This window comes from Myotis myotis, unplaced genomic scaffold, assembly GCF_014108235.1.
Source record: "Myotis myotis isolate mMyoMyo1 unplaced genomic scaffold, mMyoMyo1.p scaffold_m19_p_1, whole genome shotgun sequence".
In the NCBI taxonomy this organism is placed as follows: domain Eukaryota; kingdom Metazoa; phylum Chordata; class Mammalia; order Chiroptera; family Vespertilionidae; genus Myotis; species Myotis myotis.
The window spans coordinates 173,867,674-173,881,780 of NW_023416313.1; the positions used below are offsets into that span (position 1 = coordinate 173,867,674).

At 49.6% G+C, this 14,107-nt stretch overlaps 1 protein-coding gene across 1 annotated transcript in view; it reads right to left on the reverse strand.

The window, feature by feature from the left end:
- Positions 1-1,585: 1,585 nt before the first annotated feature.
- Positions 1,586-14,107, reverse strand: part of ALDH1A2 (aldehyde dehydrogenase 1 family member A2) — a 96,098-nt gene continuing 83,576 nt past the window's right edge. Inside the window, exons 9-13 of the mRNA XM_036302843.1 lie at positions 13,295-13,479; positions 11,558-11,722; positions 10,802-10,959; positions 10,415-10,489; positions 1,586-3,413 (exon numbers count right to left, since the gene is read on the reverse strand). Of these exons, the coding sequence (XP_036158736.1) occupies positions 3,341-3,413; positions 10,415-10,489; positions 10,802-10,959; positions 11,558-11,722; positions 13,295-13,479 (656 nt within the window). The 3' untranslated portion in view covers positions 1,586-3,340. The remainder of the gene's footprint in view (positions 3,414-10,414; positions 10,490-10,801; positions 10,960-11,557; positions 11,723-13,294; positions 13,480-14,107) is intronic.

A 14,107-nucleotide genomic window follows, 5' to 3' on the forward strand; every position in this document is an offset into this window, starting at 1 on the left:
CCATGACCAAGCGAGCGTCACACCAAGCTCATTCATACTCAGTCTGTGTCTCCACCCCGCCGCTCTGCTCCACCACTGCCTGCTCTGCCCACTGCTCCGTCACTTCCCGCTCCAAAGCAGCTGGAGATGCCTGCTCTCTGGGACGTGACCTCGGGCAGTGGCTGCCCCAGGTCCTCCGCAAGCCGACCACTGCCAGCGCTCCAGGCCTGCTCTGGCCCGTTGCTGCTCATGGGCACACAAGGGTACCTTGGACTCGCCTCTGCAGCTTTGCCGCTTTCTTTGACCAGAAATTCCTTCCTCTTGCTTCCTGGCCTATTGGGATTATGTCCTGCCAGTTCAAAACCCACCTCTTCTACCAACTTCTCGTTGACTGTCCTCTTTTCTTGGGTGCCTTCCTGTTCTCCCACGCAGTCCAGTGGCTTCTGTTTCTTTCTGTTTTTTAGTCCCTACAGTATAATATGTTTGTCCTTTATTAACTCAAGTGTCATGAAAAAGAATGAAACTGTCGATATGAATGCACTGAGGGTGTTTTGGAGGAAAAGGTACAATGGAAATCGCAGGTGTTAACAATAAGGGGGGAAAGGCCATAACTATGTGGTGCTGATGACAAGTGACTGATGAGTGTCTGTTTTGTTAATGACATCTGTGATGCCGCCCGCATTCGCCTTTATGTCAGCATCATGAAGGGAGGAAGTGTGAGGAATGCTATGCTTTGAAGAACAAAGTATGTCTGTCTTCTAATTCCTGCTGCAAAAAAGCACTACACAGGCACCTGCCCAGAGGACTTCAATGCTTAGTCTATGCCCAATGCCTTCTCGTTTTCTTCCTGAGCATGAGGGAGCCTAGCAGGAAGCCTGCCTCTTATATCCAGTTCAGCCTGGCACCAGGACTGCGCTCTCGCAACCACCACCCACTCCTCTGAGGGACGAGACACAGCAGAGAGAGAGCCCCGAGTCCCAGCCACAGTCGCTTTCCTCCGGCCAGGTCACCACTTTCTGTGTTTGTCTCACTACACCTGGATGTGGGTAGAGCTTGGAAGGAGGGGATGTGCAGGTCTAAAAGGGTGGACGCCACCCCCCAAAAGCTCAACTCTGAGAGCACAGACAGAGCAAACAAGCTGTAGGTGGTGGTACAGTCATCTGACAGCTTCCTCTTTACAGCTGCAGAACGTTGCACCAGGCAGTCAGCCTCGACTTCATCTGGCGTCGGTAAATACAAATGCAGCCACGCTAAGTGCCATCAGCAACGTGCGCTCTCACCACGTAGCCACGATTGTGAGAACAGGGCCCCCCAAACTCCTCCGCATTTAGCTTTCACAGAGGCTATTTTGAATGAAAATTGTTATTTCACGTGTTTCATAGACGGTTATACGTGTTTGCCACCTAAAACCGTATGCACACACAGATTCTAAACCGTGTCAGAAAACTAGGGTGCTGTCTGCCCTGCCTCGTCCTGTAAGAAGCCCTCCCACCCCCGACTTCTGCTCCATCCCCAGAGAGCGGCACAGCTGGGCGCCCAGCGCTGGGAGGAGGATGCGCAAGGGCTTTGTGGGACGCAGGCTTATAAACACAGCCAGAGCCCTGAGGAGTACACAATATAAATGCTTTATTGCTAGCACAGAGGTTTCTTCTTAAGTAAATTAAAAGAAATAAATCTTCATTTTCACATTCTATATTGCAGTTCGAAGGTAACTAGCTGGTTAATGGGTACGTTCACTTGGACACACGCTATAAGGGGAGAGCATGACATTCACACGGAGGATCAGACACGTGGCATCCCTCAAGGCATCGGGGCACGGAATGCACTGTCATAGGTAACAGCAAGTAGGGATTTCTTGAAAACAGGAGCAGACAGGGTTAGAAAGGGGACCCGGCGTGGTCGGAAAGCAGGAGCAGTTAAATACAGAAGGCTATCTATGTGTTGCCCACATTCCATATACTCCAGGTTATGTCTGGTACTTTTAAATACATGACCCTCCTCTAGGTTAGAGCTGGGGTTGGATTTGGCAGCTGGAAGGAGGGAAGCAGGGAAGGAAGCTGACACTGCTCACATCGCACTGGTGGGCTCTCGGGAGAGGAGTGCGTGGCTGGGAGGAAGGGGGCCAGCCTGCTTCTCACCCGCCTCGGGAGGCCGGGAGGCAGGAACGGTCCGTGGAGGGGCCGCTGCGTGTGGCAGAGGAGCTCTGGTGCAGTGTGGCGACGGGGGCACACTGGAACCGTGCCAATGGGAAGGAAAACCGCCAGGCTTGGCCAGATTTTCCAAGGCTCCTGCCAGTGGGATGGGGGCATTTTAAGGCATGAGAGGCCAAAATAACACCCATAGCACTGCGGGGAGCCGCTGGTGGTGCAGTGGGGGCTGGGGTGCAGGAGAAGCTATTGATCCAACTGCAGAGGTAACCCACTTCGTTAAGAGTTGTCAAGCGGTGTTGGAAACAAAACCATTTCTGCCAGGCACCCAGCATTACCTTTCTCCAAACGCTCGAGCCTACTCAGACTGCTTTGGTTGACTTTAAAGATAAACTTTGGAAAAGATCTTATTAATCTATGAGAACAACCCACTCCCTGCCTTATTCTAGAATAACCAAGGAATCAAATGCAGGTGCGCACCTGTCCCCCAAACATGCCCACACTCAGAAGCTGGGAACTACACACGGTCTCTGCCTCCCCACATCCTGGTCCTTCCCTCGTGGTACCCGTGGACGTGAGAAATCCAGGCTGGGTCTGGAAAATCCCCACTTCCTCCCTCCTGCCTAGCGTATCTGCAGTGTACCAGCTTCTGGCATTGTCAGTCTGGCCTGGCTCTCACTAAAGCCATTTCAATATTTTGCTTTGAAGAGATGGATAACATGAAACGGTAATTTGGCTGCAAAACCTTGGAAAATTGTTCCCGGCCCAAACATCTGTCCCAAATGAGCTCAGCTGAGCTCTCCTCAGAGAAGCAGGGGCAGGGGAGGAGCAGGGAGTGCCTGGACCGGGAAAAGGAAGATGGCAGGAAGGCTGCCTTTCCGTAGGAGGAAGGGTTTTGTGACAGAAGGCATCCAATAACACAGCTCCCTATTCAGCCCCACCTCAGAGAGACCCTGGGTGTGCCGATAGTCACCCCTCTGTCCTTCATCCCGCCCTCCCCAATATTTGGTATCGTTCGGTGATCCCCTACAGAGTGCCAAGAAACTGCCCAGCTGGCTTGCTTCAGTGACGCAGTGACCGGCCTGGCCTGTGTGTGATCATTTTCATCTTTAAATAAGGACCGAGTATCAGCTTTGGATTCCTGAGAGCTGAGCCCCTCAGGGAAAGCAGAGAGGGGGGTCGTGCAGGCAGCCTTCACCTTCCTCTGGGCCTCCTTAGGAATTCTTCTGGGGGATCTTGACTGTCACAGTCTTCACTTCGGAGTACTCGCGCAGGCCGAATTCTCCCCTGGAAACAGAAAGGGGCAGTGTCAGACTCCAGGCCCGGCTGCCCCACTGGAGATGCCAGAGTCCTGGGGAGGTGCAGCTTGTCACCTGCTACCAGCAGGCCCTGGGGTTCCTGGAGGAATTCCTAATGACGCCCAGCCCATGTGCGGGCTGGGGAAGCCATCACCTATGAGCAGTCACCGTTTCTTACAGGTAAAGGATGATCTGTCTTCACAGTATTACACACAAAGGCCACACGTCCCAACGACTCAGAGAAACAGGCCAGAGGTGCGCCGTGGCCAGCAGTCATCAGAGGCCCTGGCTGTGCGCCTGGCTGGGCACCACGGTCAGCGGCAGGCCCTCGTGTCTAATGCCTGGGCTGTTCCTACCTCAGGGGCACCGGCTCCTCAGGACCATGGTGAGCTTTTCTCTTCAAATCCCGCTCCTGCCACTGGGCCCAGGATGTGTCTGTGTTCCGATCGCTCTCCCAGAGGGCGGGTCCACTCTAACTGGGAGGAGACCAGGAGATCCCCAGGCTAAGGGCCTCTGGGTTTGGGATTCTAAATCCCTCCTCATTGGCTCTTAGATCTAATACATGGAAATGACCCCCAAGGCCTATCACGGCAGAGCACAAATCACTGAAATGCCTTAAAAACTTCATCCTGGATAAACAATGTCCGCAGCCCTCACAGCCATCAAAATAACTGACTGAAAACGACTTGGGAGCATTGGAGATCTTGCTCCTTGGCATATATTGTCAAATAAACTCTTATGAAAAATGTTTGAAAAGATGGGAAGTGGCAGTAAGCTGTCATTTCTCCCCCGCCCCCCTCCACCCAGGCCCCAGACTCTCCGTCAGCCACTTTCCTTCCTGGCTCACAGGGACCTCTGGGATCTTGGTTATAGATCAAGGATTGTCATTCATCTGGGGAGCAAACGTAACTGAGCTATGACTATGGGCAGCACTGCACTGAGTTGGGTGAAGGAGAAACTAAATAACGGCTCCAGCTTCTGAGAAGCGTGCAGTGGCTGGGCTGAGAGGAGGGTGGGCGATGGCCGCCCTCCCCAGCCCTCTGGACACTCCACTGCTCTCAGGCTGCTGGGGTGGAGTGAAGCCTTGTGGCTACCATGCAATTTGTCTTCACTTTTCTTCTCTAGCCCCTCCCATTCTTACTGCTTTTTAATTGTCTGTTTTTCTTTTCTTGATTTCACTGTAAAACCAAGCATGTTCTGTTTTTTTCTTTAAAATGCTTGAATTCTTCTCCTTCTATTCTCTGTAAATTCAACTCCATGAAGCTTTTCCTGACGCTAAGAGAAGCAGCTGCCCTCGTTCTGTGTTTACAAAGCCCTGGACCCACCTCTAGCACAGCCTGTCACCAGGAGGGCTGCCTGAGCATCTGTCCCCCACGGGCTTGTATCTCACTGACCGGACTTCCTGCCCCACCAACCTAGTGCACAGCCCACAGCACTGGCTTCCTCCCCACCAACCTAGTGCACAGCCCACAGCACTGGCTTCCTCCCCACCAACCTAGTGCACAGCCCACAGCACCACTTCCTCCCCACCAACCTAGTGTACAGCCCACAGCACTGGCTTCCTCCCCACCAACCTAGTGCACAGCCCACAGCACTGGCTTCCTCCCCACCAACCTAGTGCACAGCCCACAGCACAGCACCACTTCCTCCCCACCAACCTAGTGCACAGCCCACAGCACCACTTCCTGCCCCACCAACCTAGTGCACAGCCCACAGCACTGGCTTCCTCCCCACCAACCTAGTGTACAGCCCACAGCACTGGTTTCCTCCCCACCAACCTAGTGCACAGCCCACAGCACTGGCTTCCTGCCCACCAACCTAGTGTACAGCCCACAGCACTGGCTTCCTGCCCACCAACCTAGTGTACAGCCCACAGCACTGACTTCCTCCCCACCAACCTAGTGTACAGCCCACAGCACTGGCTTCCTCCCCACCAACCTAGTGTACAGCCCACAGCACTGGCTTCCTCCCCACCAACCTAGTGCACAGCCCACAGCACCACTTCCTGCCCCACCAACCTAGTGTACAGCCCACAGCATCGGCTTCCTCCCCACTAACCTAGTGTAGAGCCCACAGTACTGGCTTCCTGTCTCCACCGAACCCTACTCCGGCATAAAGGCAGACCTGTGATTACGGTGTCCCACTCTGTGTGTGGTTGCCTTCACAGCTGGACCATGTGTCAGGGCACAGGTGCACTTAGAAGTCTTATTCCTGTTTCTCAGCCAGACCAGGTTATATTCCCTAAAAGGAACCAAGTTTGGCATACCTACACATAACGTAAGATGTTAGATTTCGGTGTCTCTCATCCCGCCCTCTAAGAAAATCAGTTAGACTCACTCATTACACAAACAGGGATTTATGCTTCAGGTGTATAGTTCCCTGCCTTGTTCTTTGGCTCACAGCAGCGTTTCTCGGAGCAGGGCCCCTGGACCACCTGCATCAGACCCCCTCCAGAAGCCTGTTAAAAATGCAGAGCCTGGGCCCCAGCACACATCTACTAAGTCAGAATCCCTGAGGGGTCCCCAGGTAGGCCCGCTCAGCCCGCCCCTCCCCAGACTGCAGGCACTTCCTGTGCAGGTGCGTGCTGTGCACGGACATACATGCACAATGCGTGTGTGCGCACCGTGAACCCGAGAAGCCCTTATGCAGAGCATCCTAATGCTTCTCATCTTCAACGCTTGTGTCCTTCGTTTGTAAAATGCTGAGGTTCGCGGCTTTCTTTCCTTTCCCTTAACTGTGACACATATTTTATAGCTCGGGCTCTTGTGTCTCAGGGCAGCCTGAATGAGGAAGGAGAAGGACGGGGCGAGTGAAACAGATGGAGTTAGCTGAGCAGGCGGGACTGAGAGAAACTCAGCCTCCTCCGACCCGGAGTCAGAGGCCAGCCCATCAGGTAACCTGCAGAGGGAGCCCTCTCCACAGCTCTCCCTGGGGGAGCACGCAGAGGCTCCCCAGCCCTCCGTGCAGCTTGTTTCAGAAGGTGCTCCCTCTGTCTCTGCTCCTCTGAGGTGCCAGGTGGCAGGGAGACGTCAGGGACCGAAGCTGCAAGGAGTTTGCAGGCTGCGAGGCAGACAGTTCTCCCACACGCAGGGTTAGGTGGGGTTCCTAGGACTGTATTACATGAGAAGGAAGAGTGAGGCTGGACAAGGCAGGTTCTTTAAATGAAGCGTTTCCTACCACTCTGGGTTAGTTAAGGAAGAGAAAGCATGTTTGAGGGGCAAGCGGGGACAAAGAAGCATATAACTGAGAAAGATGAAGTGAGTCTCATCAAAGGGCTCTGCTTCCTAATTACTGTTTAGCTGCCTGGGAAGGCCAATTCACTATAGCGCCTACGAGATGAGTTGAGCGCTGTTCTTCAGTATCTTGGCCCGCTGTTCTGGGTGGTTCTGACAGAGCCAGACCTTCTCCTGGACCATCTTTCTAGCAGGGGGAATGTTTCTGACAGGAGCAGACTGGACCTGGACATCACAGCCTGAATCCGGGAGGATGTGTGACCATGACCAGGGTCCAGGGCGAGCCTGGGATTACAGCCATCAGCTAGCGCTTACTTATTACAGGTATAGTTCATGCCCATGATTCACCCTGTTGATGATCTGTAACAGGAAAGTCGATGTGAGCAGCATTCCCAGAGCCAGTGACTGTTCCAACCTTTCAGAGCCTGGGGAGCCCAAACCCAGGGCGGGAAGCGAAATGACAAGTGGAAGCAGAAAGCAAGGCCATGTGCAGGCTAAGGAGAGACACCTGGAGTATGTGAGGACTGTATACTAGTAAAAGCTGAGGAGCACCAATGGCTGAGCAAAGAGCATCCAGACTGGCTCTGGGTTCTGGCTGTAAACCAAGTGAGAGGTGCTGAAGCCAGAAGCAAAAGTTCAAGCAGGAGGGGTCCCTCCCTGGCATCACAGAGACAGCACAGAAGTTGGGGATACTACCTGGAACTTAGAAAAAATTCTGCCACCCTTCCAAAGTAAGGTATTTATTAAGAAAAAGGAGGATCACCTGCATAGCACTCATCTACAGTACCTGATGAATAACGATGAGAGCAGCTAACATTTTCTGAAGGTTGGCCAGACACTCTGTTGAATATTTGGCATACTTAATCCTAACATTTAATCCTCACCACAACCCTTTGGGGCAGGTACTATAATTATACCCATTTTATAGATGAGGAAACTGAGGCTTAGTAAGATTAAGTAACTTGCCCAAGGTTGCACAGGTATTAAGTGCTACAGTCAGGATACACATCTGAGCAGTGTGATTCTACAAAGTCTCCTCTTTGCCTCAAAGTTACACCTACTTTATGGTTTAATGGCTAGGGGCTGGAAATGGCCAGTTAAAGTATCTAACACATTGCAGACCAGTCGTTTTATTGCTAGCTTTGCCCAGCGGCCAGATAAGTTTCTATTGAATGAGTACAAAAAAGGTTTACATAAATGTTAAAGGCATGCTTTAAAATTAAATACCCATTGCATTTTGAAGTTATTTATTACATGTTCTTACAAGCTAATATCTTTTTAAAGTATGATACGTTGTAAAACACTGTGTAATATGAAGCGAGAATTCTTGTGATCTGTCTCCTCAATGTGTGAAGCATGGAGCCAGTGTTAGTCTTACGGGTGCACTGCACTTTCCCCCAAATCATACTTGTTTCTCCCGAAGTGTCTTTACTTCCTCCTCCCATTCTGCACCAACCCTGAATAAATACTTCCCTCCCTCCATCCATCCAAATGTTCCTCTCCTTGAAAGGCCAATGCTGATTGCTACACTAGATCACAACTGAAGGCTTCCAGACTTCAGCTCACTATGTTGTATATTTCATTTACCCAACACGATCTTAAGTACCTTAATGAGCTGCATCTTCCCCCACAGACCATGCATCGTGCTTTGCTCAATATTTGTTAGAAGACTGATTGTGAACTGAGCATTTGCTCAAAATAATCCTCTCTAATAAAGAGGGAATATGCTAAGTGACTCTCATGCCATCGCAAAGATGGCAGCACCCACAGCCAATAAGGAGGGAATATGCTAAATGACTCCATGCCCTCAAAGATGGTGGCGCCCAGTCCCCTCAGCCCCCCAGCCACCCGGGGCCGCCCGAGGCTCAGGTAACCAGGGCCAGCCAAGGCTTGCGCTGCCGGCAGTGGCAGCAGCAGAGGGTGATGGGGTGTTGCCTTCCCCTGATCACCAGGTCACCTCCCGCCCCTGAGGGCTCCCGGACTGTGAGAGGGGGCAGGCTGGGCTGAGGGAACCCCACTCCAGTACATGAATTTTCATGCACCGGGCCTCTTGTAATAATAATAATAAAGATGCATTCAGTAATGGCAGAGGGCAGGGTATGGGAGATGTTTCCTCTTGTGAGTCACAGGATTTAGAAAACATGGGTCCAGCTCTTTTCAAAACAAAGGAAATTTTTTTTTTTTTTTGCTTGGGAGGGTAGATGTCACCTCAGGAAGACCCTGGCTATCATTATTTCTCCAAATGCTACCCAAAAAGTCCATTTATATATGAATCCTGCAAATAAAATCCCTCTTGAGTCTAGATTTCCTCTGCTGCAGTTCCATTATTCAGGTTCTTAGCATCTCAGGACTCTGTCCTGATCCTGTGCCTGTGAAGTCCTTATGCCTGTCCCCCCCACCCCCACTCCATGCCTCCTTGGCTGATCTTATGGAATCTAGTGCATTTGGAGCCACTGAATCCCAAGTTCAAATCTCAGATCTGCCATTTATTGGCTGTATGACTTGTGCAAGCTACATAACTCCTCTAACCCTTAGTTCCCCCTCTAAACCATCTGTAATATAAAGACAAGTATTTATCCTAAAGGATCATTGTGAAAATTGAATCAGATGTTAGGATACAAATTAGCATAAAGCCAAACACAGATAAGGCATTTAACTCATGGTATCATTATTGTTACTGAAAATTCCTTCTAGCAGGTCATCTTCTTATAACCTCTGCCCAAGCATCCTCTTGTGCCAGGAATCTTGGCCTTAAACACTCTGGGATCTCCTCAGCTCCCACAGAATGCTCTGTGAAGCCCTTGGAGATTGGGATTAAACACTCATTCATGCTATGCACTAACGCTGCATTTCCAATCTGAAAGAACCTACAGGGGCTGAGCAGGTGAGTGAATCAGGTGAGTGTAAAATGAATGACAACCAATACTCAGGTCCCACGAGGAACAGGAGGGATGGGGAAATGGTGAACTGCAGAGCTCACAGCTGAAGCAGTTCTATAAGGAGAAGGAAATAAGTGAGGAATCTAGGTCTATTTAGAGCAGTGGTTCTCAAGCTTGGCTGCACATTAGAATCACCTGGGAATCTTGTTAAAATCCTGATTTCTGGGCCTCATCCTCTGGAAATTCTGTTTCTTTGTTATGGGGTGAGGCCACCACATTAGTAACAAAGAAACAGAATTTCCGGAGGATGAGGCCCAGAAATCAGGATTTTAACAAGATTCCCAGGTGATTCTAATGTGCAGCCAAGCTTGAGAACCACTGATTTAGAGCCTCCTCATTGCTGGCTGGACGGTAAAGATATTTAAACGTGAGGCAAAACAAAACATTGCCAGCCACCTGTGTCCCTGGGCTGGCAGTTGGTGACCTTTGTTTTAAACACTACAAACTTGGTTTGGTCGCTGGCTATTCTGCATTTGTTGTACCTTCACGCCTTTGTTCTTGCTATTCTCCCTGCCTGGAATGCCTGCTCCTAAAAAAACTCTCTGACCCCACCAGGTGAAATTAATCGGTTCTGCCTCTATAATTACAAGATGTTTGACATACTTCTCTAATGGCCCTTCTAATATGGTATTGCTGGTACACTAACTTTTCCCCATTCCCACCGCAGATGAGAGAATTGTGTTTGTTCATCTTTGTAGCGTGCAGTACGGGGCTTACTAGTAGCTTACAGTGGGGTATGTTCGACCAAATGCTTGTTTAATGAGTAAGGGAATGAGAATCCTCTTCTACACTAAGAACCAGCAACTTTGGACACTTACATTTCTCTCCCATTTCCAGACATCTTGAATCCCCCAAAGGGGCTCTGGGCGTTTAAGGCATTGTAGCAATTGATCCTGAAAGAAGAAAACAGTGCTACTGTTAGTGTGAATTCTGCTCACACAGAAATAATCCCACAGGCATGCTACCTCTTTTGTAAGTTTTATTTTTATTTCCTTTGTTCCAGATGGAAAATTTATAATTCATTTTGATTTCCTGATCTAGCCAGTAAAGACTGCATCTCCTCTCAGGGTGACGTCTGCTGCTGGGGCCTTCCCCATCCTTCCAGAGGATACACGTGTACTTCACCCAGGCTCTGGAGAATGGCAAGGCCCCCTACCACCCCTGGAATGTGTTACGGCCAGAATGATGGCACAGCCGGATCTTACCAAACAGTCCCAGCTTGCATTGCAGAAGACACTGTCAGGGCCTTGTTGATGTCATTGGTAAAGACAGCAGCTACGAGTCCAAAGTCGGAGTTATTGGCTCTTTCGATAACTTCATCCATCGTCTTAAACCTCAGAATTTCCTGAACGGGGCCAAAGATCTGCAACAAGATAGTTTGACTCAACATCGTTGCTATGCCGTTCCTTCACCTGCTCTCCACATTTCAAAGAAAGGGTTCTCTGCCTTTGTTACTTAAATAATGTTTACGTTTAGCAACACAAAACTGGAAAATATCCCAAACTCTGCAGAAATAGATTACACAGGAGCCTATCCTTAGAGTGTGTTTGATGCCCCACGCCCCACCCTCCCTGATGTCACTTGGTTCCACTGTGTGAACTTCAGCTGTGCTCTGAGCCCGGGCAGAGCCGAGGAGGCACTGCTCGGGCTGCTGGCTGACCTGCGTGGTCCCTCTGCTGCATTACTGTGAGGACGCCTGGCCGCCTTTCCTTTCCTGCGTAACAGCCTGGTGACCCCACAACTGGCTCTCCTGATTATTCCGTTGGCTAATAACTGCAATCATGCAATACGTCACCTACTTTCCCTGCCTTTTTAACTTTTTTCTTGAAACAGAGATTTTCATAGCCATATTTATTGCTCTAGTTCTAGGACAATACATACAGAAATAGAAAACGTGAATATCATTGTACTAGAAATGCTCTGGAAAACATGCCAAAATGTTAGAATCCTGTATTTGGTACCTCCTCCTTGGCAATGCGCATGTCATCGGTCACGTTGGAAAACACCGTGGGCTCGATGAAAAACCCCTTCCGGCCCAGCCCCTTGCCTCCGCACTCCAGCTTGGCGCCCTCGGCCACACCGCTCTGGATGAGCTCCAGGATCCTGTTGTACTGCTTCTTGTCAATCTACGGACAAAATTGCCGAGTGACTCCAAGTAAAATCTTCCATGAAAATGGAAAGAAGCATGTTCTCAGGAATCATTTGTCTTTTTAAAAAAGCTTCATCATATCTAGTCAAATCATATGGGATACTATTATTTAAACATTTTTTATCCATGGAAAATGGCAATTTGGTTCAAACAAATATATCAAGAATTCCAATAAATGAATGGCTCTGATACCACTGAATCAGGTGATACCACTGAATCAGATATACCAGGTTAATGTTTAAACAACTTTCTAAGTGATGGAGACACTGGTGATTTGATTATTCACTGTGGGAAGGAAAATGAGCTTCTATAGCCAAAATGAAGAGTTTAGCAAGTTGTACTGATACTAAAAAGATGAAAACAAGAGATGAGCTAATACAACCTCTTTACCTCAAATCCTATTGGGGGATATTTTTAATGGAATGTTCCACCTTTAGAGAAAACGATTAAGTTTAAAGAGTGAGGGCTAGCTTCCTACGCCGTAAAATAAGGTCAGTCTTGCTTTCCAAAAGGTATAGGCTTATCATGCAATTATTATGGTAAATAATATAAAAACTGACATTCACCTGAGTTTCAAATGCTCAGCTAGAACGTCAATCTGTTCTCAAATGGCCCCAAAACTGAGAAGGTGTTAATTCTTATTAGAAAAACCCAGGCTCGAGTGGCCCAGATGAGATCTGGTCCATGCATTCTTTACAAATTCACAGCCTCTGTCTACGGTTTAAAACCAGAGCTCCATCTGGAAATACGCCGTGATGACTGTGGAAAGCCTGAGCCCTAAGGAGAGCAGGCTGCGGGACTCTCATGGCCTCCCCACCCACCACAGTGCACGAGGCACCCAAGAGTGAGAGACATCCGTACGGTCTTCATGTCCAAACATTCACAATCTACAAATGGTCTCCCCAAGCACATCAGGGTGGTAGAGAGAGCCCTTTACAGCTGGGAAAAGGATAAATAGTTTCTGAGAACGAGAGAGGCCCCGCCTCCTTGACTGCGGCCTCTGCAAGGAAGTCCGTGGTCAGGGCTGGGACTGGGTTCTCACGGCAAGATCCACCTTGTCACAACTAGGTCTTCCTTTAGGGCTGAGCAACTCCAACTTACCCCCGAAGTTGAGAGTATCCTTAAGGCAACTCTAATCCTTTCGTTTCCCAGAAACAAAATTTAGAAATGGAAAGAGAATCTAGACATAAGCAATGCTCACTGGCCACACTTCCAGCTGTGAAGGCGGCGGGATAACGGAAGGTGGTGCTTTGCTGGGTCCCACCAAGTGACCAGTGTCTGTGCTCACCAGGGATAAAGTAAAGAAAGGGCCCGGCCGGTGTGGCTCAGTGGTTGAACATCGGCCATGAACCAGGAGTTCACGGTTCAATTCCTGGTCAGGGTATATGCCTGGATTGTGGGCTTGATCCGGGGGGGGGGGGGGGGGGGGAGATGTGCAGGAGGCAGCCAATCAATGCTTCTCTCTCATCATTGATGTTTTTATCTCTCCCTCTCTAAAATCAGTATTTTTTTAAAATGTAAAGAAAGGGATGGTTCATGATTTCTCTACCTGGGGTCCCTGCTCAGTGGTGGGGTCAAAGGGACTCCCCACTATGCGCCTCTTGGCCCGCTCCACGCTTCTCCTCACAAACTCCTCATAGATGGATTCCTCCACGAAGATGCGCGAGCCCGCAGTGCAGCACTGGCCTTGGTTGAAGAACACACCCTGGTGAGCCTGCTCCACGGCGTGATCCACTGCAAGAGGAAAGGCAGGTTCCCAGCACTGCCTCACCTGAGTGGGGCTGTCCGGAAGCCGCCCCCCGCCCCCCCTCTACGCCCCCCGCAACACACACACACACAGCCCAGGTAGTGTCAGGCTGCACACAGGGCACAAGGTGAGTAACTGTGAGAGCACTGGACTGAGAACGCAACCTCGCTGTTGTTCTAATAGACCCTGACGTTACTGGCTGTGTTAACTTGGGCATCTCCACTTCTTTGAGTCCCAAACCCAAAGGGGTTGGCAGATAACGTAATGGTATGAATCTGCCAGGTAGTAAAACAATGTGAGGGACACTGGGAAGGAAAGCCACTGCATTTGGCTGTTGCTCTGCATGGATATAAGCCCATGGTTGCCAGATTTCCAATTTTAAGGAAAAACAGAAATCAATACTTATAAAGCACAGTTTTTGTTTTTTTAAGCACTGTGTAATACCCAGATTCTAAACATAGTTAGACCGGCATTTGGCCAATGTGCAACCCCTAATCTATAGGGCCTTGTGGCTGTTATGTTTAATTAGTATTTTGGTGGATTTAACTGTAATAGCAATGGCTTTTCTTTGAAGACATCACATTTCCTCTATTTTTACAGGGATTTGTATAATAG